Source organism: Ambystoma mexicanum, chromosome 3q (genome assembly GCF_040938575.1).
Source record: "Ambystoma mexicanum isolate Mex_15411 chromosome 3q, UKY_AmexF1_1, whole genome shotgun sequence".
NCBI classification, from domain to species: domain Eukaryota; kingdom Metazoa; phylum Chordata; class Amphibia; order Caudata; family Ambystomatidae; genus Ambystoma; species Ambystoma mexicanum.
The window spans coordinates 1,108,910,728-1,108,937,044 of NC_090926.1; the positions used below are offsets into that span (position 1 = coordinate 1,108,910,728).

Below are 26,317 nucleotides of genomic sequence, written 5' to 3' on the forward strand. Positions count from 1 at the left end.
CAGAGAACGTGGATTGGAGGGGCCGGGACGATACCACGCTGGCATAGCAATGTAACCACGCTGGCATAGCAAAGTAACAAAGAAGCAGCACCCCATGTTTAAGCTCAGAGTAAGGCTTGAGTTGTGGAACTCATTCAGTAGCACACGTGGGGTACGGAGGTGGAAAAGGGATGCGTTATAAATGGAATATAGCCGTTGCTGTTGGACGGGTCTGCCCAGAGACTCAACAAGGAGTTGGATCAAGAGTAATCGTGGTTTAATGTACTAGGTAAGGTAAGTGAGGAAGGAAGGATGGATGTTGGCAAGGTCTTGATAAGGATCAGTCAGTTGAGCGCTAGGCGCAGTAAAAAAAGAATCCCAGGGGAAGAGGGTGGGCGATAGGAGACTCTGGTGGACCAGGAGCTCTGGTTGTAACAAAGGACAGGTTGGTTTGAACAATGGAAACAGACAGTTAAGCAGGAGGAGTAGCAGGGTCGGGGGGTGGGGTGAGAACCATAAGCCCAAGAAGACTAGTTGCTGTTGGTGAAGCTGGAGAGGGTGTGTGTAGAATTGAGCATTAGTGCACTCTTAGAGTAGGGTTGATAGGTGGACAAGCCTGGGGAAGGTCATGGATCGCAAGATGAGGACTATCCCACCACAGCCCAACTGATTGGTTGTGACTTAATACCCTGCAGGAACCCCCACTAGAGAACAGGAACCCCCAGTCTTGAATGTCTCCTTTATGCATTATTTAATTCTGCATGAAGACTTTGAAGGCCTGAACATTTTTGAGTTTAAATAATAATTCTGTTTCTGAAAGTGGGTTCTGTTAATCAGATTCAACTTTCACAATGCTTCATGCCCAAAATGCACACATGTACCTTGCGGTGAGAGTCTCCTGCCATCTAGCAGGACAGGTGCAAAGGTCAGATGTGAATTCCAGACTCTGGCAGAGGTGGCTTTTTACAGTCTGCACCGCTCTCACTCACAATATTATAGTGCCTGGTGGCACTTATTAATATCTAAATATAAGCTGTGTGTTGTACCAAGGTGACTAATGAAAATGACCAATTTTACAGCGTGAAGAATTGGATGTCATTAGCTTGGTAGCAGGGACTCGGTTACAACAGTCCTTGTGTATTAGCCGTCTGGCCTGGGTTCATCCACAACAACTGTGTCCCCTGGGATCAGAGGATTCAAAAACAGTCCCGCCATCACAATGGTCATCTTACCCCTGGGTGCTGATGACATGAGAACACATGATGTATCCAGACAGAAAGGGCGCAGAGCTGGAGTAGCCTGGAGGCAAGGTTCAGATCACAGTGAGGTCTCTACATATTGGTTCTGCTAGAGCTCCCACATTTCTTGTTCCCCTTCCTCCACTTCCTGAGGACCAGGCACTCTGGGTAGAAAATAAGCAGGCAATTGAAACTTGTTACAGCAGCCATGATTGAAGGCTCAACAGGCTTGCTGTAGGCCAATCTCCTGTAGCATTTTGCCTATGCAAGAGGGCCGGGGGGGAGGGAAGAGACCATCCCCATAGTAGTTTAGTTGATTCAGCTTTGGAACACTTTTGAATAAAGATTCACTGGTACCGATTGGTAGTACAGTCTACACCAAAGACCTCTGCCAGAGGTGAAGACAGAAGGTTTGCTCCTCTCCATCACCCCAAGGGCCTATTTAGGATGGCCGCTGGACAAGGCCTGCAGTAACTGAGGCACAGGTACCCAGGGCCCTGCATATTGGATGTGGCAGAACCTGCAAGGGCTCTCCACCAATGTTCTTGCTTGGGAAGGACTCACACCTTGGCCAGAGTCCCTGGACTCCGTCTCCCAGAAACCACAGAATCAGGGAAGTAACCGCCGGCTCTCCTTGCATCTCAACAACTTGGAGGCCAGTTTGGGCACCTTCCATGCTGTCCAAGCTGCTGCAAGGGGGCCACCAGAGTCCTCTTAACACCACGATGCTCGACTGACTCTGCCTCCCCAAGTCTCACTCTACGCCGAAACTCTGCTGCCTCCACATCATAGACCCACATAGTCTTCTAGCATCGAACATAGCACCACCTGTCTAGTTAACCAGTTATTTCCAGATCTTAGTTGTCGCCGCTGAAATAATGTAACGCAATGTTGAGGCAGTCAAGCTTGCTCACCGTCGGAGGAAAGCCATCAGTTCTCCATCCCTGTGGCCGCGAGTCTTCCAGCTCTATCAACCTGACATTGCTTGCCATTCCACTGCTTCGTTGACTCACCAAACTGTTGCTGAACTAGACCGCGTCGTTGAAACGTATTAATGCTGCTTCCTTACTCAACCTGGCTTGCTGCCGAAAGCATCAATACTCCTAGTTTGATGCAGAAAAGCACGACTGGATGAGCCCCCAAAGAAAACAAACTTAAGTTATCTGAAAAGACCATCTCCACCTAGTTTTCCTTAAATGACACTAGTGACTTTTAGGCCTCTTTTTCTACCTTTAGAAATGCGTATTAACTTCAATATTATGCTGCTGAAATCTTTGTCTGAGCAGCCCCGTCTACAACCCCAGAATTCCACCTTCTTTCTGCTTTCTCTGCGTTTTCCTTTACAGGGGTGGGCCAGTAGCGTTTTTATTGTGTGCATTTTTGATGGCCTAGTTAAAGATCCTAAGGGTTATAGAAACTTGACTAGGCCTTCCTTTGTTGTGGTGGTGCTTTCCTATTGGTTGGAATGCTTCTCTACCAGCTCACGCCCTCCTGCGGAGGTTTCCCCTTTATGATGGTTTAGTAGAAGTGTGGGGCGAGTAGGTGCTTCCACCGCTACTCATCCCTGTACTCCTGCAGCGCAGTAGTCATTTCCTCACAGACTTCCTATGGGAGAACATTTCTACAGTATTTAAGTCTGTATAAAAGTTTTGACAGACCATGTTTTTTGGGCATTGGCAGGGGCGAATTACACTTCTCTATGTGACTTTAAAGCGTAAGCTATAGGAGGGCTGCTGAATTCAAGAGTGGGCATGTGCCCCTTCTACTCCCCTTTAAATGGTGGGGCCTTTCCAAAGATTATCCAATACGGCATTACAGAGTCTTGTAGGCCCTTGGAAGTCTCTTCAGAGCCAATTCAGAGTGATCAGTGACAAGCAATACAACAAAGGTTTGCAGGCGTTCTGATTCCAACTAAATGCAAAGGGTGACCCCAGTTCAGGGGTCTTCAGACACCAGCCATTGGATAGACTGTAGAGTTGAGGAAGGGAGGGCGGGATTTCGGAGGGAGAGCACTGCTGTGGTCATTGAAAGAGTTGATATTAACAAAAAGTTTCATATCTGTAAAAAACACTTTGGTTAAATAGCCAGGCCATCGACAGGAGGCGACGTGGCCCTGTAGCGGAAAGGAAGGAGGCTTACACCACAGAGTTGCCAAGCACCCCATATCATCCGGCGCCCCTTTATCCAGTCCTGGCTCTTTAGGCACCACCACTTTGCATGTTGGAACTTGTAGGCCCAGGCGTCTTTTGGTGTGCATGAAAATAGAAAATTAACAGACATGCCAAGCACCAATGGCTGGGTCTATGTCATTTCATCGACACCCGTTTTTACTATTAGTTTATGTCGAGAAAGCTTAACATTTAAAAAAAAAAATGTTTGGGGTGGTTCTCCCCGCAAACCCCTTTTCCTCTACCTATTTTTTTGTTATTCCCAACCCCCCACACCCCAAACCTTTATATGCCCTCTCCCCTCCCACCCCCCCCCGACCCAAAAACAATTGCGAAAAGTTTTCGGCAAAAACTCGTCATAAAAACGGGTTTCGATGAAAAGACGTCGTACCCAATGGCTGAATAAAGATGCACAAACTGGTGCCAGCTGCACGCTGCGCTACCATCTCCAGGCTCAGCACACACGCTTGCCCCGTTATCTCATATTCGGGAGATTACACAGAGACCCCAAAACATTTCTCTAAAATGAATTGAATCCAAAACAATACATACAGAATTAGATAGAGGTCAGGATTAGCCAGATCTATAGAGAAGCAATTCGATTGTTTTGTGGTAGGAAGAAAGCCCCAGGAACAAGCGGAACCCACACTCTGGCAGGAAGGACAGGAAAGGCACCCTGGTAAGAATAAGGCACATGTGGTGCGTGCCGCGTTCCACCCCAGGAGAAGGATCTGCAGGTATGAAGAGTTGACTAGGCAGAGGTTTGGCTGCTGGGTCAGGAAATGTCAATTTCCCGATGGACTAGTCCGACTTTGGGCCCTTATCCCATGCGGGCCATTGATCGGAGGCTGCTCTTTCAAGAAGGGATGGCCTTGGAACAATCCTGGGGGTTTGTAAAGGGGGAGGGAGACTGCCAGTAGAAATGCACTCTGGATTGCAAGAGTTACCGGTGGGGGGGCCTGCCCATCTGAAGTGGGGGTCTGCCTTTGGCTCAGGTCTCGCTCGGCGCTCTCATGAAGTCTCCGATTTATCTGAAGAAAAAATAAAACATACATTTTTGAATCAACCATTTTTTTCTTTAATGGTAAACATTAAACATGGTGCCATACAACATGCACCCCCGCCCCTCATTTCCAATGCTAATACTTTTCCAAATGTACTCCTGTTGTACAGCATTTGCATAGCACCTGCTGCCATTGGTATGGCCTCAAAGCACTGTGGGGCGAGTAAGCCCTTGGGTTGGGCAACCTAAATGTCACTGGAGAAAATCGCCCCCATGGATATGTACTGGTGGCCCTGCTAACCTACACAGAGTGGAGTGCTGCCCTCATAGGTGAGATGCAGAGGCCAACACGGAGAAGGGTGGAGGGCCTTGCATTTTCCCTGGAGAAGGGCCGAAGAGCTTGGCGAGTTGAGGAGGAGGGGCAATGCTCAAGGTGAACAGAAAAAGCAGGAAGCCTGGGGTCTCAAGAGTTGTACTAGAGGGGCCGGAGAAGGAAAGAGGTTTGATGATGTATATACAAGGGCCAAGTATTCACAGGAGGGTCTAGAGTGCCATGTGTGGTGACCTTCCGGCCCAGGAGGGTCTAGAGTGCCGTGTGTGGTGACCTTCCGGCACAGGAGGGTCTAGAGCGCCGTGTGTGGTGGCCTTCAGGTCTAGAGCGCCGTGTGTGGTGACCTTCAGGCACAGGAGGGTCTAGAGCACCATGTGTGGTGATCTTCAGGCCCAGGAGGGTCTAGAGCGCCATGTGTGGTGACCTTCAGGCACAGGAGGGTCTAGAGTGCCATGTGTGGTAGGTAACCTTCAGACCGAGCTGAGAAAGGTTTAGTGGGGGGCACAGGAGAGCCTGGGGTTGGGATTTGATGCTTGGTCAGGTCTACAGAAGGGCTTGGAGAGCAATGCTTGCTAAGGTGCACGAGGACCCCAGCTTGGGAAGCAAGCGGAGTTCTAGGCAGAAGAGGGCCTGCGTTTGGGAGACACCGATTGGAACAGGGGGGTGAGGGGGGGGGGTCTGGGTTTACTTTTTTTGGCCAATGTGGACCAGTTTGATGAGTTCACTTTGCGACTCATAGTTTTGGCCATTGTGGCAAAATAAATATTCTTTAAATTGCACAATTTGCCTTACATGTGATCAAAACATCCCCCCCCCCACCCCTTGGGTACGATGCACATGTCACAAAATGAATTGCCTTTTGCAACGGAGGGGCAATTTTTCATTGATCCCCAAGACAATTTTATGCCCCAGTCCGACCCCCGATACAATGGTTGGTAAGGTGCACAATAGGACCGGGGCTTTTTAAGGGGTGCGTAGTGAGGGTCACAGGCGATCCGAAAGTTGGGATAGTCTTGGTAAGATACAGAAGAGGACATGGGGCTGCAAAGTGATGCTCGTAAAGTGCTCAACAGGGCCTGGGGGCAGGGAGGTATGCTTGGAAAGGTTCTCAAGAGGGCCTGAGGGTGGGGAGATATGCTTGGCCTGGGGGCGGGGAGGTATGCTTGGAAAGGTGCTCAAGAGGGCCTGGGGGCGGGGAGGTATGCTTGGAAAGGTGCTCACGAGGGCCTGGGGCGGGGAGGTTTGCTTGGAAAGGTGCTCAAGGGGGCCTAAGGACGGGGAGGTATGCTTGGAAAGCTGCTCAAGAGGGCCCGAGGGTGGGGAGGTATGCTTGGCCTGGGGGCGGGGAGGTTTGCTTGGAAAGGTGCTCAAGAGGGCCTGAGGGTGGGGAGGTATGCTTGGCCTGGGGGCGGGGAGGTTTGCTTGGAAAGGTGCTCGAGGGCCTGGGGGCGGGGAGGTTTGCTTGGAAAGGTGCTCGAGGGTCTGGGGGCGGGGAGGTATGCTTGGAAAGGTGCTCGAGGGCCTGGGGGCGGGGAGGTATGCTTGGCCTGGGGGTGGCGAGGTTTGCTTGGAAAGGTGCTCGAGGGCCTGGGGGCGGGGAGGTATGCTTGGCGCGGGGGCGGGGAGGTGTGCTTAGAAAGGTGCTCAAGAGGGCCTGGGTTTGAAATGCAATGCTTGGTGAGGTGCATAGGAAGGCGGGGAGGTGGGATATGACTGATGGGCATTGAGGAGTGATGCATTTCTGGGTGCGATGCACTGAAGAGCCTAAATTGCCATGTACGACGAGGGTCCGGGAAGGCATGGAGTTGGAAAGTGATGCTTGGGGAGGGCTCAGGGGGTCTGGAGTTAGGATGTGGGTGTTGATGACGTGCACTGGTCTGGGGAAGCAAAGCAGGGGGGTACAGGTACCTTGTCCACCCAGTAGAGCAACTTATTCTCCCAGGCGCCTGGACTCTGCTCCACAGCAGCGGGCACACTCAGCGCCTCCGTGCAATGTTCTGCAAACGCTGCCATCAGAGCATCGATCACGGCCAGGTGCGTGCCCTGTGATGAAAGATAAACACAGATCATTTCAAATCATGATGGTGAAGTCCGATTTACATCAATTTGTGGTGCAGTAAATCCAGTAGCTGCTTCTAATCAATTTCCATTCACCTTGCACCAGCGTTTCCTGTTTCATTGCAATAATAACACCTTCATTTAAGTGGGGATCATGCAGGACAGACCTGCCACCCATATCCTGTACATGAGTTGCCCACCTTTAGCTCACCAGTACCTCCACGGCCAATGCTCATCGTCCCATTCCTAAACCATGTGAGGTATTGGCCATATGCTGGCTAGCGGAACCACCATGTCCGGTTTTCGCCCCTCCCCAGCCACCCCACTCTCATGGGGCATACATATAAGCTCCACTCTCTACATCATCCCGTTAGTTTGGTCTGTCGCGGGAAAGACCTTTACAGGCAAGTATGGCTTTTTTGCATCTGGCTATCTGAGTAATATATGATCGATAAAGGAAGGGTGCTGCCCTAAAGAGTATGCACCCCACAAACACCAGTGCAGAGCAGGAAGCCCTGCAGAGCGGACGCTGCCTTACCTTAAGGATCGGGCCTTGTACGGCTAGTCTTGTGATGACGCTTTGAGAAGCCGTGACAAGCCTGAATGATGCAAGTGTATATGGGGGGGGGGAGGGGTAGGAGGGAAGAAGTAAGATTTGACCTCACCAGCCCCACCCAGGCCATGGCCAGTGATCCATAGGTTTTGTTTTTTCTGGAATAACAAAACCATTCAAATTTAAGTAAAAAAATCTTTAGTTGCAGGGACATTAAGGTGAGAACTTCATGCAACAAAACCCCTCAAATTCAGCTAAAGCCAACTTTACTTCGTGCCGCCGTGTACCTGGCGACAATGACGACATCACTGGTGACATCACTAATTGCATCATCTATGACATCACTAATTACATCTATGACATCACTGGTGACATAAAACCACTGATTACATCAATGACGACGGACATAATATTTATGACTTTGCTAATAAAAGCTTTGATTAACTAAATAAATTAACTAAATAAATTTAGGCCGTGGCCTTGGCCAAGGCTGTGGACACTGCATGGCCTAAGGGCAATGGTTGGTTAGTGTTGTACAATATGCAGTGGGCACAGCCAATGGCTGGCCCACTGCTTATGACCGAATGCCATGGCTAGTGTCTGGCGAGTGCTGTAACACAAAGTGGGCGTGGCCGAAGGCCGTGGTCACTGGCCATGGCTACTGCCGCTTAATGTGTTATAATGTACATGGGGAATGGCCAAAGGCTGGGGCCACTTAATGTGATAAAATATACAGTGGGCACTGCCAAAGGCCGTGGGCAATGGCCATGGCTACTGCCGCTTAATGTGTTATAATGTACATGGGCAATAGCCAAAGGCTGGGGCCACTTAATGTGATAAAATATACAGTGGGCACTGCCAAAGGCCAAGGGCAATGGCCATGGCTACTGCCGCTTAATGTGTTATAATGTACATGGGCAATGGCCAAAGGCTGGGGCCACTTAATGGGATAAAATATACAGTGGGCACTGCCAAAGGCCGTGGGCAATGGCCATGGCTACTGCCGCTTAATGTGTTATAATGTACATGGGGAATGGCCAAAGGCTGGGGCCACTTAATGTGATAAAATATACAGTGGGCACTGCCAAAGGCCGTGGGCAATGGCCATAGCCGGTTCGTGTTGCAATGTAATCAAATATTCTAACTTTGAGGTCATAGATGATGTAAATGTGATGTCATCAGTGATATTGTGGTCATAGGCTGCACAACAGGGGGTGTGAAGTTAAGGAGGCTTTAGCTCAATTTCAGGGGTTTTGGTGAGGTAGGTTCTCATCGTAAAGGACCCGCAATTAAAGTTCTAAAGTTTTTTCCTTGAAAATGTACATCTCCTCCTGTTAAAGCCAGTGACGGGTAACTGACTGGGTCAGTACCACAATAAACCAATTCTAGGAGACACCATGAGGGGACCATTGCAGAGGAGCATGGAGACAACGGTCTATCCCATTAAACATGGAATCGGTTCCTTTGTAACAGAGGCTTTTTAGGAGTAGTGTGACGTAATCACGTATGGGGACTCCCAGCCAATGCTTGCCAAGACACTGCAAGCTCTTTTTCTAGATCCTTGAGCTGTAAATTGAGGCATTAAACCGAGATTCAAGTCTTTTATGCCTCACTTTACTGATCCGGGACATCCGTCACATTTTACAGTGGGGAAGTATGTTTCCTCCTCTTCCCGCCTGCAAAACCATTCAGTTTTATGCAGGCGGCATTTGCACTTTTGTGAAATGGAGTGCAAAAGCGAGGCAATGCGATTTTGCCTCATTCTACACTCCACTTTAGCACTCCGCTTTACAGAAGTTGAAAAGTGCATGCAGTGGACATAGCATGTCAGTGCTAATGTTTGTGAACCACCGCATGCAAATTACACTTTCTAAAAAACATGGGCTTTGCTAGGGAAGGTATTTAAGGACGGATTCTCGCAACCGGAATCAGTGACCCTGATCCAAGCTTTGGGAAAATCAAAACTGCATGCATAGGCCACCACCATACGATACTGCCCGTGGAGTTTGAAGCTGTGGCGTGCAAAAGCAGCGAGTGGCTATCCAGAGCACAGGAACAGCACTTCCCAGCACACGCAGGGCAACTACTGAGCGCGGTGGGTTCGTCTTTTGCATTGAAGCACAAACGAAACCAAACGGCAATGGAGCCTCACGTGCACTGGCGTCTGCCACAATTTCACTGGGCCCCGGAAGTGGAAGGCCCAGGCACATAAGCCTAGAGGGGGCCATGTAGTAAGAAGTTGCCGCCTCCCCTCCTACAACAAAGGAAGGCGAGGAGGGTCTGCAGGAAAAACCAAACGGGCCATCTCCCCTTTGCACCAATGTGGGCAGGGAGAGGGCCTGCAAGAACAATGGAGTCACCAGCCTCACGGGCGCCCTGGCCGGGAATGAGGCCGGTGACAAATACCTGCGAAATGGTTCTCGGGTCCAGACGGCAAAAGACCGAAGGACGGCCACTACGGGCAGTGTGGGTGCCAGGTCGCGCCACAGAGTGCAATGAGGTGCTCAGATGCCCTCTGGATGGGTTTGGACCATAAGAGTAGGAGGAATGGTGAGCTCCCTCACATTTACTCCTCAGCGCAACGGTGGCACAAGCCACACATCTTCTGCACAATAAATCATTCTGCTCCTGTAATCCAGCTTTTTCAGCAGTAGGGAACCAAGAGAACCACGGCGCGCTGCAATCAGACCTCAGTCAGTAGTCTTCACGACCCAGGCGGGGCGTCCTGCTACGTGGCTGGCTGGGAGCGACTGGGAAGGTGTTTCCGTCACACGTCGGGACAGTGGGGGAATGAGCTGCAGCAGAGGCGCCGCAGTCTGTTGAAAAACCGGCGGTCGGAGGGACGTGTGGTAACACTAAGAATGCAGCAGGTGCACCACGGTGGCCGGCAGCAAGGACTTGGTAGTCGTAGGTATAGCACGCCAAGGGAGCGGCATAACTCACAGCAGATCAAACACTAACTCAACCCCAGGCCCCTCAACAGCAGCGAGCAAACATAGAACGGCTGCCATGGAGTGCATGTGGTGTAAGAAGGAACTGCAAGCGCATGCAGCATTATACGGCCTATAAGAAACACCAGTCAGGCACGCACTCACCACTGGCAGCCGCAATCTGTTTTTTTCCTGTTGGCACAAGCAAAGCGCTTTCTCAACACGGCCCTTCACCCCCCCACCTCCACTTCCTGTTTTGTTGTATTCATCTGCCTGACATAGCGGTACCACGGCCCCTGCAAGAGCAGGCTCATGTTATAACCCATTACAGGGCGATCGCAAATGGCCCATATTTGACAGTTTGAGAAGCTTATTTGCAATTACTGGCTGGTTATGTTTTCAACAAAACTGCGACAACTAAAAGCAGGCACAACTAACTAAAAGTAACTGCCTACATGCTCACTTGGCTATTTGAGGAGCAACGGCTAATAATCTCAGCCTGAAACAGAGGCTGTTACTGGAATGGGCAAAGGAGGCAGAGTCAGCCCGAGGGATGGACGCAGTAAGGATAGGCTGAGTAGTGTGGGTTCACTTTGCTTCTCTTACCAGATCCCTACCTAAGTAATAAATCACAGCCAACTTATGTGTAAGGAAAAGTTGTAGGCCGTAGGCATTTTATTTTCTTACAGAAAATACAACACAACAAAATAATTACACTGCCATATGCTTTTGGGCACATTGTGTCCAGTCCCGAAGTTGCCCAAGGCTCCTCCTGAGTCCTTGTTATCCCTGGGCCTTCGTTCCTGGGCACATGCCGCTACACCCGAGCGGGTGTTCCTTACGCCCGCTCAGGTCCCCTCCAAAAGCCCCTTACCTACAACCCCGTTCTTGGAGTGCCCTAAAATGGTTGTTGGAAAACCCCCATCCCTTTCCTTGATAGGTGCACCCCATCCTGGTGAAACATGTCCGGATTGTTCCGGTGTAAGCCATGTCTTATGAAATGCAGCCCTGTGCTCTTGCAGTACTTTTCTACTGATTTATTTAGTTTCTTTCTGGCTATTTCAATTGCCTGCCTCTTCTGTGCCCCATACCAGACCCTTCTTGGCATCATTTCTGACAAAGATCTCGGTTTTACGCCAGCTGCGGGCTATGCTATGCCGCGGCTCGCAAATGTTCCTCTGTAATTTCCCCCCATTTGTGCCCTCCGAGGTGTATAACCAGATACTCAGGGGGGGGAGGGGATCCCCGACAACTATCCGGACCGACAGCCAGTCGTGAATGTCCTCCCAGTGCATCCCCGGGAGGCCTCACCAGGATGTAATCGCTGCCGTCCCTATGCATTAATAGCTGCCCGTCGACCTCTGGTCGGGGGTCTAGGAATTCTTGTGTGATGCATCTGGGACAGTGGTCCTTCTCTCTCCTGTAATTTTGGTCTGTTGCTCTCCCCCGATTGGTATGCTTTAGCTTTCTCTAGCTTTATAGACATCCCCTTGTCTCCCATACTAACATCCCAGGCTGTCTCTTACCACCGTATTACTGGCCCCCGGCTCCCCTACCCTGAAAGCCCCGTAATATGCCAGCGCAAGGTGCTGCCCAGAACCGCGCGGCTTCGCCTGTGCTGCTACTTGCCTCTCGTAATACTTTTAACAGAATTATCAGCTTCCCAAAGGTCACCCGGCTACTGTTACCTGGCTTCTTCCCCTCTAATTTAGCCCCTCCTCTCATAGCATATTTTATTCTAGTGCTGTCGGTTGGGTTCTGTATGCCAGACACTTTTGTGGTGCGCCGACGCCCATCTTTTCTTTTTCCCTTTGCGTCAAGAATTTCACACATTTCTTTAATTGCAATTTTACTTCTTTTACCTTGTTTCCACCAACCAGCTTTTCCTTTTCTCCTTTGGTAAATGCCCCTTTGAGACAATGCCACCTTTATCAATAAAAATGTTTCCACCTCTTTTACAACACATCTTTTTACCACTTTTCTTTTTCCCTTTGGCAAATGCCCCTCTGAGAAATTCACACATTGTTTTCAAATAGCAATTTTTTCCACCTCTTTTACACCTGTTTCCACCAACCCATCTTTTACATGCTCTTCGTACTTCTTACCCGTCTTGTACGTTAGGGCGTTCCTGGTCAGCTTGCCGAGGAACCTTTCTTTTCTCTGTTCTTCTCCCACTTCTTTTGAGTCGACCTTGTGGCCAACCGTGCTTTCCTTTCTAGTGCCTCCACCGGGACCCATGCCTTCCGTGGCGTGGGCGTTCTTTCCTTGCCGGCGTCTGGTCTTAGCTCCCTGAATGTTTCCCACGCAAGCTTGAGATTGAATCAGCCACCATATTTTCTTCCCCGTCGATATGCCTCACCTTTATGCATCTATACATTCTTATGCTTTTCAGCGTGATTGCCCTCCTTAATTCCAACACTATTATGCCTGACGCACTTCCTTTATTCAACACATGCACCACCGCCATGTTATCTGACTATACTGTTAACTCCCTGTTCCCTAGCTCTCCCCCCCCCCATGCGCATAACGCGACCCATATCGGGGAGGGCTCCACAGCGTTATGTTTTTTGTCCCTTCCACCACCTGCCATGTTTTTTGGCCACTCGCCTGCACACCATTGTTTCCCCAGTATTGCGCCAAACCCAAAGCCACCTGCTGCATGGTGAACAATACCCTTTACTTCCTCGTTCACCGGCGATTGCCATATCACCAACCCATTGAAGATTTCAGCAGTTCTTCCCACACTTCCAGATCTTTGATTCCTCCACCTAACCTGACTCTGTGGTGCCCCGATTATAGCACCTCTCGTTTTCAGCTCAATACTTCTCTGGAACGCCCTCCCCTGTGGTATGATTCTCCCTGCGACGTTCCGCTTTCCTGCCAGCGCTTGCAATTCTCCCACTGCCGCTAGCAGATCCGTCATCTTGTCACCGGAATCCAACACCTTCCTTTGAGTCAATCTCTCTCTAGGAATTGGATAATCAGCGTTGGGCCCACCGTTTTCTCCTCCGCCAGAGGAAAACCCCACTTGCTTGTTATTTCTACGATAGAATATGCGCCTGAGATGGCGCACCCCATCGGGAGGCAGTTGTCGATGAAGTATTCCCCCTCCCAATGCCAATATAACCTTCCTCGAGACGTTGACTGGCAACAGGCGGAACGCCATCCATGCCCCTTTTCCCGCTTTCCTGACCAGTTCTACTGCCTCCTCGAAGTCTGAATATGCTACCGTTGTTTCTTGGTCTGTATTTCTGGAGCCACCTTTCCATCTCTCGATTGTTTCCCGGCGTGGCACCCTTCCCGCCCCTGTTCTTATTTCCGCGTCTCATCGCTTCTGCCGCTTGGAGCTGCGGCCCTTGTGCACTTGAAGCTGCTGTGGTCACTCTTACATCTTTCGCACTTGTGGCTGAACTTGCACTTCCATCCCCAGCTACATGGTACCGCCTTTTCAAAACTCCTACATTGTTCTGGTTCTGCTTGCGTTGTCCCCGTGCTCCCACTGCCTCCCCCCTGTGTTGTCAGGGGCAGGCTGCTCTGCCACCCTCTCTGTGACCCATAATTTTTGCTCCGCCAACTCTGGTCTCTATTTCCGTCATAGCTGGATTCGTACCTTCTGTTATTGTATCTATAATCCGCTTTGTAATCATTCTGCCAATACTGCCTTCCCTGCTGCCCACCTGTGCTCCGCTCCTTGGAATCCCATTTCTCTTTTAGCACATTAAATATATAGAGATTAAAGCTTTCTTCATCCCGACCCATATCCGGAAAGCAGTCCATCTCCTTTCTGAACTATTGATCATACTCCAGCCATGCGTCACCTCCAAACGCTGCGTGTACCTTCAGCACCCTCTGCTGATACGCCACTAATGCTACCCAGTCTTCCTGGAATTTTTGTAATATAATTGTAGACATTATGGTGAAGGGCGACATCCAGTTGTCAAAATTCCTTACTACTGGCCCCTTTTTAAGTAAACCTTTCTCGTCCTCCATGTCCTCTAGGGCCACATTCATCCCCCTCTTTTGACAATCTAACAATGTAAAGATATCGATCAATTCCTTCCTCCATATTTTTTCCTTTACTTTGACATTTTTGTATCCAGGCCATCGCTTTCATTGACCTGCCCTGTGCATCTTTACCCATGGTTGGTCTGCCATATTTCGCCATGAGTGGCCCCCCATCTTCTGCCGCTGCCACCGTCGGTGTTGCCCCCAGTGGTGTGTCCCCTGCCACTACATTTGGCCCTGCCGGTGCTCCTTGTGGTGCTGGGATTATTGGTGCCCCTTGCGGCACCGGGACTACTGGTGCCCTTGTGGTGCCGGGACTGGGGTTTCCCTGGGTTCTGCCCCTGCCCCCCCTGCCCCTCTCCATTTTTCCCTGCTCACCACTCCCGTCCAATTTACCTAAGCCCTTAGATGATCCCTTTCTTCGTCATCACTGCTTGCTTCAGTTGAGGAACTCCCCTGCTGCTCCTCCCTGGCTCCCCTCCCCCGTCTGTTCTTTTTGTCATTGGTTCTGGGTGACTTACCCGAAACCGTGACGCAATTTTTAAAACATTTTTACGATTTTATTCCCCACATTATTATTCACAGTACCTTTCTTTTTATCTTTTTTCTTTTTCCTGGTCGGTGCCTCGGTCTGTTGCTCGGATCTCTTCGACTCCGCTCTTCCCCTTTTCTGTCCTTGCGGTACCTCGTCTTCTCCTTCGCTGCTTCTGGGCTCTATAAACAGCAGAGCTGACGTTGTCCTCGACCTTTCTTCTTTCTGCATTCTCTCCAGCACCCATTGTGCCCCGTATTCCTTCTCTGCCTTTCTCGCCCATTCTGAGAATTCTTGGGCCCTTTTTGCTCTTCCTTCCACCATCCTTCTCGTCTGAATTCTGTCAGCCACGCTTCCCGTTTGACCACGGCGAAAGTCCTTTGTTCGTTCGCAGCTGGTACTTCTGGGTCGCTCCTGCTCCGGCACCGTTGGGCGACTCGTAGCCACTGCGTTTAGGCCGAATTCCGAGAGGTAGGAAAATGCGTGAGCCCGCAAGAGCAAACGTTTTTTCCTTCCCCTTCTCCAGGCACTAAGAGCCTACCCGAGAGAGGTGAGCTCTTACCTGGTTTGTGCCGCCTCTCCTTTTCCAGGCTTACTTATACCCCCCCGGCCTTTTGTTCCTTCCTGGGGGCGGCCGGGTTACCCCCCCCGATCCCTTGCTGTTACATTTCGCACCTTCCCAGGTGCTGTTTCCTGCCCTTCCTGGGCTTTTGTTTCTTGTGGCGCCGTTCGGACGCCCCTCCCTACGCTTTTGCGCCGTTTCCCCCCACCCCGCGCCTAAACTCCCAGACCCTCTATCGTCCCGCATTTCATGCGGCCCGGGGCCTGGGTCAAAAGGCTGGCAGAGGTGGAGGCGGCAGGTGAAACAGGCCAAACAACCATCAGGACAGAAGAGGATGAGGAGGAAGAGGAGGTACACGAGGAGCATGAGACCCAGGCCCGGAAGAAAAAACGCCAGGATGTGATCAGCATGCCAGCAACACCAGATGTTCAAGGAGGGAAAAGAAAGTCCAAAACAGGTACTGTCCAAACAGAATTGGGTGCAATGCTAGATCAGTTATTAGAAATGCATAAAAACAGGGGAAAGAAGGGTAAAAGGAGTAGGAGGGTCTCCAGCAGGGACTGGGACAGCTCGGAGTCTGATTCATTCACCAGCAGCTCGGAGTCTGATTCATGAATGAAACGGCCTATGCCAGGAGTGGGTCAAGCATCAGTAAAACCACAGCATGGCACATCGAGCGTAAAATTAGGACTAGGATTTGGCAGAAACAGTGTATTGAAATATTCTTGCTATTAGAATGCAAGGAAATGGGGTATGTCGTAATAAAAATAGACTGGAAAGAAGAGGAAAAAGAGCCAAGAGTTAAAATTGAAAAAAAACCTTGCAGAATTGGGAAGACTTTCCACCATCATCCTTGAGAAATTCCCAGAAGAAGGAACAGCCCTAGTAGCATATCAACATAGGATCCTCCAGATATGTAACACATTTGGTCAGGATGCATGGTTCAACTAGGACAGGGAATTTAGGAAGGAAATGCAGAATTACCCAGACTTAGGCTGGGAAGAGGAGGACACTAAGCTATGCATGTTCCACATATTAAAGGAGAACGCTCTGGCAACTCATGACAGCAAGCAAGGACAACACCACCAAGGCCAGAAGGAGGGTGTGGGGAGAAGTCACAGTACCCTCATAGCTCAGGGCAGCACCACATTAAACCACAGGCAAGGCAGTCCTTTCGGAAATCCGCCTCAGAAGGGCAGAGGAATGGGCACCAAAATTACACTCAAGCAGCGTCCCATACCCAGAAGTCTTACAGGAACAACACCACAGCCTACTGCTGGAATTACGAGAAGAGTTTCTGTAGTTGGGGCAAATACTAAGTTTAAACATCAGTGCAGCACATGTGGGGGGTAGGGTGAACCCAGCAGTGGGAAATGCACAAAGTCACCCGCCCGCACAGGACCCAAGAACCCAGAAGGGAAAAACACCCACTAGTTTTGAATTGGGGGCATCACCATTTAAACTGGAGAAGTCGGCACAGTTACTTCAGTATTTCCCAGATATCAGGGTGTGCAAAAGGTTTCAGAGAAGGTTTCAGAATACCATTCAAGGGGAAGGGCTCCCAGCACATTCCCAGTAACTTAAAATCCACTTGCCCCCTGCCGGATATAGTCAGGAAAAATATTCAGAAGGAGATTGGACTAGGGAGGGTGGAGGGCCCTTTCAAAGTATTCCCTTTTGGAGATTTCATAGGCTCTCCTCTGGGTTTGGTGCCCAAAAAAGAAGCTGGGGAGTAGAGGGAAATCTACCACTTATCCTGCCCTCAAGGCAGCTCAGTTAGTGATGGGATCTCCACCACAGTCTCTTCAGTAGCTTGCAGCAGCTTCCAGGAAGCCTTGGCTCTGGTGAAATTGACAGGTAGGAAGGCCTTGATGGCGAAGGCTGACATCCAATTTCTTTCAGGCTCTGACCAGTGCATGAAAGTGCTTTTCTGTGGTTTTGTTTCCAATTTGATAAGTGTCTCCCCACAGGTTGCGCAATTTTGTGTGCATACTTTGAACACGTTTGTTCTTTCTTGCAATGGCCACTCTAGAGGGAACTACCAGAGGTACAGGTGATACACTACCTAGACGATTTCTTGTTTACAGGCTCAGAGGGATCTCAGTGGTGTGCCACAGCCCTTGGGAAATTTGAGGGGATTATGGCAGAATTAGTTCCACAGCTTTGTTGCCGGCTACTGGGATCCCCAACATGTGCTGGAATTCCTGGGGATACAGATTTATTCAGTCAGGATCTGTAGGATGCCTCAGCAAAAATTGACAGGACAACTGGAAGAAATCAGGAACCTCGCAAGCGGAGACAAGGCAACACTAAAAGAAATCCAATCACTAGCGGGGAAACTTAATTTTGTGACTAAAGTGATGCCACAAGGAAGGGTTTTTCACAGGAGCCTGGAGTTGAAAATGAAAGGGGCATCCAAAAAGCACCACCACATAAGGCGAGGTGCTAGCGGAATGATCTATCTAGACGTTTGGGAGAAATTCCTGGAAAGCCTTAATGGAAAAATCATTTGGCGCATGCCGGTGAATGACAGCAGCAGAAGGGTCGTTTTTACAGATGCTTCAGGGGGAAAAGGTTTTGGCATGATTTGGGAGAACAAGTGCTGCTCCGGGCCACGGCCAGGCCTCTGGCATGAGAGGTTGGACAAAAAACACGCTCTTGGGAAGCTTTACCAAATGGATGGTGCTCTGCGTATGGGAACCTGCTCTGAGCAACACTGAATTAACCACCTGGGATGACAACATGGCGGTGGTACAGATCTAAAGCAAAGGTTTCACGTCTTGCCAACTGGTGCCGACAGTGCTAAAGGCAATTACCAGTCAGTCATTAAAATGAAATCTTGCGATACGAGCCCAGTATATTGCTGGCCAGAATAATTTGCATTATCTCAATTTCAGAGCAAAACTTTCAGAGCGCTAAAACCCCAAGCAAAGACGCGGAGGACAGGGGTGGCACACGACGCATGGGGAATATTGGCAATAAGCAAGCGAGGCCCCTCCATGGCAGGAAGAAGGGCGGTGTGTGGAAAGACGCTGCACTCGACCGCACCCAGGGCACGGGTGCTGCAGGCCTCAGAACACCCCAGGCTAATAGTACAGGTGAGCCCAAAGGCATTTTGGGGGAATTGGCAAGAAATGCATTGGTGCAGAAAACTGCAACACTCTACAAAATGCCTGTTGAATTTTGATGCAATAATCCAGATTGATAATATAAGACATTCAAGAAAAACATGTAAATGATTTTCTGGAATGGGCCTTTTTTTTAACAGACAAAAGCATGGGCTACATTCCACCTAGCGGCGGCCTTTTAGTATTGAAGGCTAGCGGGGGGAGGGCTGGGGGGGTTTGACCCTACACAGTGCACTGACACGGTATGCGTTTAAAGGTTCGGCTAAACTAGAAGGAGCCAAGAGGGAGACTAGGCGTCCATTTAACTTTAATAAATTAAAATGCTTGATAGACATTTTACACAGGGTATGCACCAACAGATACAAAACGATAGTATTCAATGCAGCTTTCAGTTGAAACTACTTTGGGGCATTTAAGGTCAGCGAGATGGTGGCAAAACACACCCTCTCTGAGGAGGGGCTGGGACTAGCAGATAGCAAACTAGGCAAGGAGTCCCTGGCCATCAAACTAAACACGTCCAAAACGGATCAGTTGGGAAGAGGGAGAATCGTAAACCTATGTTGTATTGATGACAAAAGATACTGCCCGGGTTTGCACCACCAGAGCCTTCCTCCGAATACGACCACAACCGGGGAGGGTTGGGGGGGCAGCTACTCAAGCATAAAAATAGAAAGGCCCTCAGCAGGTTTTATTGGCAAACCATTCTTAAAAAGCAATCCTGGCAGCGGGTTGGGATCCGTCGGAATTTGGGTCACATTAATTCAGGATTGGGGCGGCAACATCCGCTTGGATGGGGTAGCTAGATAGAAGGCAATTAAAAGTATTTGAGGGTGGAAAGCTGGTACTTAAAAAAGATGCATAAGCAAAGATTTAGTCCAATAAACCCCCCCCCGCCCCGCCCGGCACTCTTGTTTTTCTCGCCCAGACCCCTCATCCTACAAGTCAGCTTGGATCACAGGGCACTCTTTTGTAACAAGAGCAACGACGGCCTCGATTTTCAAGGAACACTCCAAGGGATGAAGTGGAGGGACCTGCACGACAAGCTGCCAGGTCTGTTAGTTGTCAGGCAGAACCACCCCCGCCCCCCCCCCCCCCCGAGAGTTCCTAATGATACACCTAGGGGGCAATGACTTAGCACAATTGGGGTGGAGGTCACTCTTGGGGGAGATGTGCACCTCAGTCAGGCGAGTTGCAGGGTGCTGGAGGCAAACCGAGGTCCTGGTCTGAGAAATAATACCTCGGCAACACTGGCCGGGGGCGGACTCTAAGACTCTAATAAGGCAGTGGAAATATCTAGGAGCCAATGAAATGAGGCACTGGGTGACTTCTGCGGGTACACCGGCATCAGGGGCATCACTTTGAGCAATAGCAAACTGTTCCACCAAGATGGGGTCCATCACTCAATAGCAGGCATGGACATGTTCACAAGAAACATTTTCTGGACCTTGGCTGAAATGGGATGCACATAGGCGACGGCTTTTGGGGGGTGAGGGGGCGGAGTGGTTGTATACCCCCTCAGGGTGGCAGAAGGGATCAGCCTCGAGGTAGCCCTACGATGGAGCAGGGTCCACTCTCACCTGATCCCTGGTCCCCGAAAACAATGTTCTTATTGCAATATGTATCTTGCTTATGGGTAATGTTTTTTTGTGTTATAAAGCTTACGGCCTAATCTTTTCCACCTTTCCTGGTTTTCCCGTTGTGTTTATAAGCAAGTTATGATCGGTCAGGGGTGGGAGGGATTGGTCACTTGATACACCCCCACTCGCTCATTATCTCACCATCACTGCACTATGCCACCTCCAGGCTTACGTCCTTCACCCCTTCAGCAAAGCATTAAATATGGAAAACAAAGCCCGATGGTTACAGACAGCAGGAAGTAGCTGATGGGGAGAGGCCATGTCTGCAGCCCGTCCCATAAGAGATGCAAAGGTTGGGTGACTAGAATTGGGAGGGGGCAGGGCAATGTGCACTTCACTTGTTCACAGTGTTGAATGCTTGCTTGGATCATTTTTTAGGTTCACATATTGGTACTTAGACAGGCTTCCATTCAAGAGGAAAAAAATACTCTTCAAGTTAAAATCTATTCTTTTTGCTTAACATGTTTCTTTAAAATGTAATATATATTTTATTCTCGGTTTATAAGGTGCCTTTTGCACGTTGAATGTCACTGCTGTAAAACTTATGTTAGCCCTGAATCTTTTTTGTAACACCTTTTACAGGTGTATCACTTGCCTGCCATGACTCACGGCCTGACCCAGAGCATCATCACTCAAGCCGCCCTTAACCCCACTGGGTTCCCAGAGTACACTGTTCACATAACCTGTACTATTATGTGATGTGCACTTTGACCTCAGATTCCTCAATAAACTACTTGTGATCCCTGCTCCTCCTGTTGGATTTAACTCCGTCCACTGGAGTGAAGCTCCCGAATGGTGCACAGCGTTCCTCCGGAGCAAGGTGCCTGTGCCAACAGATCCTTCTACACAGGTCTTACTAACCTATGTTGAGGCGGGTGCCCTGCAGCAGGGGTGGAACTCGGGGATGTCATTTCACCAAAATGCTAGGGGTAGCGGAAGTGACATCACATGACCCTTGACCTCTGATGACATCACAGGAAGTCATGTCATTTGCCCCAACCCCCCCGCCCCCCCCCAGTGCCATCACAGGAAGTGATGGCACACAACCTTTCACGCCTTGACAAAACAGGAAGTGACCTCACATAGCATTGTTCCTCAGTACACCAAGTAAAATATGGTTGCGATATCAATATTAGATACATTTCATAAAAGAATGGATCACCATATGCAGCGTTAATATAAGTGTGTATAGGGCCATATTATCAAGTGACAGTCAATGTAAGCAGACATCCAACACAATAACTTGGACTATTGTACATCACTTGGGCTAAACTGTAAACAGACAAAGAATATCGAAAAGGTCTAAACCCCAAAGTACAGACATCTAGTGCCTGCCAAGTGTCTGGCCACCGACTGGAAATAGCCACTGGCCCACACAAGTCCAACAAGAAAAACGATGGTCTGTGGGTTACCCATAGCTGTGCCACTGGTTATGAATGATTTGAAACCTTCCAGCCATCACCTTTCTGTTTTGCTTATCTGGCAAGTAACCCACCATTTTTTTGTTAGATGCAAGATAGAGGGGAAAGAAGTGTTGCAGGTCACAGTATTTGCAGTTTTTTTATTTTAAAATGTAAACAGTAGCAGGTCCATGACATCACCCCTAGAAACGGCAGATTTTATTATTTTCTTTGGTCCTTTATATCTTGCTTAAAGCCAGCCTCCTCCAGCTTCCAAGCACTGGAACAGGAACTGAACCCATGTTGCACTGCATCCTCTTGTTCCCAAAGCAAGTGCATTGCCCCTGAGCCATCCTTCCAAATACATATTTTTTTGCTTGATGAAGTAATAGATGAAATCTTCATGTAAATTAATCATCTCGCCGTGCGTCTATCTACAGTGTTTCTGTGATGAAGGTCTGTCACATCTTGGTGAGGTAACCGTGCCCAGGCAGGATTGGTGGCTGAAGACACTGGGGCACAACCCTCTCAACACAGGCAGAGTGTCTCACTGGATGTGCAAAGCAGACAACGAGAAACACTGATGAGATTTGCATTCATGCTGTGCTGTCACTGAGTACTGCAGGCTGCTCTTACCCATTCCCAGATAGCTCGACCTAGCCCCCATACCTTTCCTGTACTGGGTATGAGCTGCCCAGACAGCCCCGCCTCTGAACCCAACCGTTCAGGCATTCTTCAATAATGGCCTGCCAACCGGTTAGGTATGATCAGTAGGCATGGGTGATGGAGCCAGGTGTAGGGCTGTGACTAATCAACTTCCAGGGCACCAGTGGTGCAGGGATGAATATCGGTTTCCAAACCATCAATCAGCCCCACACCTCTAGTACACCAGAAGGGATCCAAACAGATTGAAAACGCAAGCAAATTATAAACCTTGTCCAATTTCGGTAACGTGGATGGAACGGCAGGCTTATCTCTGCAAAATAGTGGATCGTTGGTTAGTTGCAACACAGCAAAATACAATTAAATCTCAATAGTTCAAGGATACTTGGTTACAGCATAAATGGAGAAATGCTTTGTAAAATGTCATTAGGGGCCTTCGGAGAACCAGGGGATAAGAACCACAATGTGCCTTGTGCTTGTATAGGTTGTTGGTGCTTGACCGTGTCAAGTCTGTTTCAGGATTCAAGTTGGTTTCAGGGTACTTTGCAGCTTTTGTAACAGAGTTCTAGACGGAGACAGCTGCCAGTTTCAGACAGCAGGCAGTTCGGTGAGCGAGGCCGGACAGACTGCTGCAGGCTCGCCTACACAGCGGCTCAGGGTTAGGAATAATTGTCTCAGTGCTGGATGCTGGGTCTGAAGCACTGGTCGAGGCGTCTCGGACGGTGTGAGCGACTGCAGCGTGTCCAGTCAGCGGTGCAGTCGGTTGTAGCTCGAGGGTCTCGACTGCCTCGAAAATTTCCTTTAATGTGTATACTGGTTGATGCTGGTCGGTGAGCTCCTAACTTATTTGCTGGGCTTGTGTCGTCCTTTAAGGTGGATGGGCCAAAGCGGAGGAGAGTGTTGCAGCCAACGGCCTGGTACTTGGTTTGGTTCAGAGACTCTCTGGCACTTGCCACCTAGGAAGCTTGCTCGCAGGGCATAGTGTGTGCTGGCTGGGTACCGGTTCTGGAGCTGCTGGAGGGTCCTCTGGATTCAGTATCTCCCTCTGTTCCCTGTGAGGTGTTTAGAGGAGGGATTGTGCTTCCCTCTTGGAGTTCCTGGCCTTCTTTCACTGGTGGAAGATGTAAGACAGACTGTACCTTCAGCCAGAGTTCCAATGAGTTCTTCTTGCTACTCCTTGCAAAGTCTTAAAATGATTTGCCGAAAGAGGGGCTCAATCCTCTTTTAAAGGCAAATGGGCCCCAGTGAGAGGTGTAGGTTAAGCCTTCCTTAATGAACCAATCCTGGGGCACCGCCAACAATCTTCTATTATACATGAGGTCATAACTCGAGTACCTTACATCAGGAAAGGTAAAGCAAAGTCCCACCCATTTTCCCGTCTGTTGAGGGTCAAAGGGTATCTCTGGTTAATTGAGTGCTCTGGTGCCTGATTAAAGGCAGGACTCCCTTGAAGTTGGTGTGAGAATTTACATTGTCTCCATCAAATCACATACTCCTACCCTCTGAAAGGGGTCCCCCTGCAGGGTTTGCCTACCATAAACATGTGTACCAGACATGACACTTTATTGCCCTTGATATTTAGGGCTTCAGGTTGACAGTGCACATCAAAGGCTGTTGGGGGTGTTCCTGTCTTGTGTCAGCCTCTGAAGCAAGGCCCCGTGTGGGCCTGTTTGAAGTATACTCTATCAGTATGTTAATTATGTTTAATTGCTGCCACCATTCTGCAGGGCCAACAAAGGATAGGGCAGATCCATGGAGGGCTGGTTATTTAATTAGGCTGGCCATGGCAGGTGGAAGGTTTTACCCTGGCCCTTTAGTGTTGCTGCATATAGAATAGGGACCATTCATATACTGCACACCGCAGCGCTTTGTCTTTTGGCCCACTCACGGCAAGGTCACCTTCCAGGATTCTCTTGGGTATCAAAGACTGAAGACCCTGTGTAACGTCTGTTTCAGTGAGGCTCAATTCTGTGGTGGTCAATACATCGCCAAATTATGGGTGCACTTGACCTTTGCCACATAGGCATTTACAAACCCCAGGACAGACCCTGGAGGGACACCAAACAGATCAGTCTCCTGTATAAATAACAGTTCCATAGAGTTTGTTGAGCCGTGCATGTGTTAAAATACAATTTGCCACACAGGTTACTAAAAAAAGAGGATATGGGGGAAAGCGGGGCAAAGTGACTGCGTATGGAAATGAGTGACCCACACACTGTTTCCGAGGCACCTTTGCGCATAAAAGTGTGCTGCAAACCATTGGGTTAAGTTGGCCACCCTAGAAAGGGTGCACCATTGACCTGGCCGATGCAACGCCCAAAGAAAGTGCATTCAACTGTGTAGAGAGCACCGACAATATGTTAGTACAGTCTTTAAAGCAATACAGTTTAGAGGCCACATGATTCGGTAGTAAGGGAAACATGGTCTACTGTAAATGGATTTCTTCCCCAGCAAAAGAATGTGGTACTCCTCGTCGCAAACCACCCAACTTGTCCTGTGCCTCCCTCACACAGGCCCTTGCCATCTAACTCTCAGTCGCGCCCAAAAGCAGCAACACGCGGAGTCGCCCTTCAGCAGAGCTGTGATTATTTTATTCCAAAGGTTTACCAATTCTTTACCTGCGAACATGGTCTTGTTCGGTGATAGGTGTGCAACCATAAATGTCCACAAGGTGGCACTATTAGTCCACGAGCTACTTCGGCCCCAAGACGCCCAAACGTTAGCGACAAACTGAAGGCTCGCGAGACACTTGGCGAGCCTCAAAGCGGTTATATTTTTCAAGTTGAAAAGGGTTAATGGTTTGGCAGGAGCCAAGCGGATGACCCAGAGCCAATTAAAAAGAAAATGGAGGTTTCTAATCCCCTTATTTGTTTTAACTAACAGATTAAAATGGTGAGTTTTTTTTGGTCAAGTTATTTCTTTTATTCATACAAATTTGCTTTTCCAACAGCAATGACAAAACCACAATGTGAAGCTCTACTGCTGAACCGAAACGTGTGTGGATTATGCACTCCACACAAAACGTTCATAAGTTTGCATTTCCCAAACACTTAATTAGTCCAGCACTAATCTTCATTGCAGCAACTACACTCAACCACAAAAGAATAAAGAGGGAACAGAGGATATGGGAATCCAAAGAATAGATAACGCAACAAAAAGCCTCAGCAACCTGCTCCCCGCCTCCCCTCATGGTCTCAACAGTTCTACCTACTAGAAAGCCGATTGGAGTGTTCTACCACCAGGCCTCCGTCCCATAATGCCCTTTTCTCCCGCTTAGCTCCAGAAAACCACAGAAGCCGTACTCTTCCCACCCACGAGATCAGCACGGACTCTGCCTTCCTTGGCAAAGCACTGCTATAGCTCAGAAGGATGCTCTCACAGATAAGCACCCACTTAAATTAAGCATCAAGTGTAACTGTCAGCAACCACTCAGCCACGCCTTCATCTGCGCCATGTTCATGTGTTTATCGCCCTCCTTGTACGATTATAAATCGCTGTCATTTTGGGAATTCTTACATCATTGCTCTTTTCCCACCTCAGCTAAGTCTCTCGGACATGGTCCCGCCCTGTAGTTTTGTTGTTCCGAACAGTTTTTTTACTTTATTTCCCTATGCCAGCTTACATGGAACTCTATGGTCAGCCTCTGTCCCAAATGGTGGGGGTCGGGGGGTACTACAGCCAAGCTGATGGCTAGCAATTGCCTCCTCTTGCCAAGTACGAGAGAGCCAGCTACCACCGGATGCATCTTAGACCATAGATGTTGCGTAGTGCTACGCTGTTGGGCGCATGCGTGAGCCATAACGAGGCTCACGCATGCGCAGTGTTAATAAACACGGCCTGTGCGGCAGTTTGCGCCGGGGACCGCAACCATCCACACGTCTCCGGCGTGGCTCCTTGAATGCATGCGGAGCGAGTGTGTGTGATTGCGTGGGCCTCCCATCGCCCCCACGATACATAACACTGGCGACGAGGGCGGCGCGGGAGCCATCCTCCGCTCCGGCAACGTTCCAGGAGAAGAACATTGACTTGCGTTTACACGAGTCCACGCGTATGGCCGGCGGCCATCTTGGTCCACACGTGAAAGGCAGTGGTAGCGGCCCGTGAGGGTGCTCGTGCGCCACTTGCACTTT

The 26,317-nt window shown here is 49.5% G+C and overlaps 1 protein-coding gene across 3 annotated transcripts in view; it reads right to left on the reverse strand.

The window, feature by feature from the left end:
• CAMSAP3 (calmodulin regulated spectrin associated protein family member 3) overlaps window positions 1-26,317 on the reverse strand; it is a 529,863-nt gene that overhangs the window by 155,581 nt on the left and 347,965 nt on the right. For all 3 annotated transcript variants that reach the window (XM_069603871.1, XM_069603873.1, XM_069603872.1), the window contains exons 3-4: window positions 6,628-6,762; window positions 4,333-4,416 (exon numbers count right to left, since the gene is read on the reverse strand). In XM_069603871.1, coding sequence (XP_069459972.1) covers window positions 4,333-4,416; window positions 6,628-6,762 — 219 coding nt within the window. The remainder of the gene's footprint in view (window positions 1-4,332; window positions 4,417-6,627; window positions 6,763-26,317) is intronic.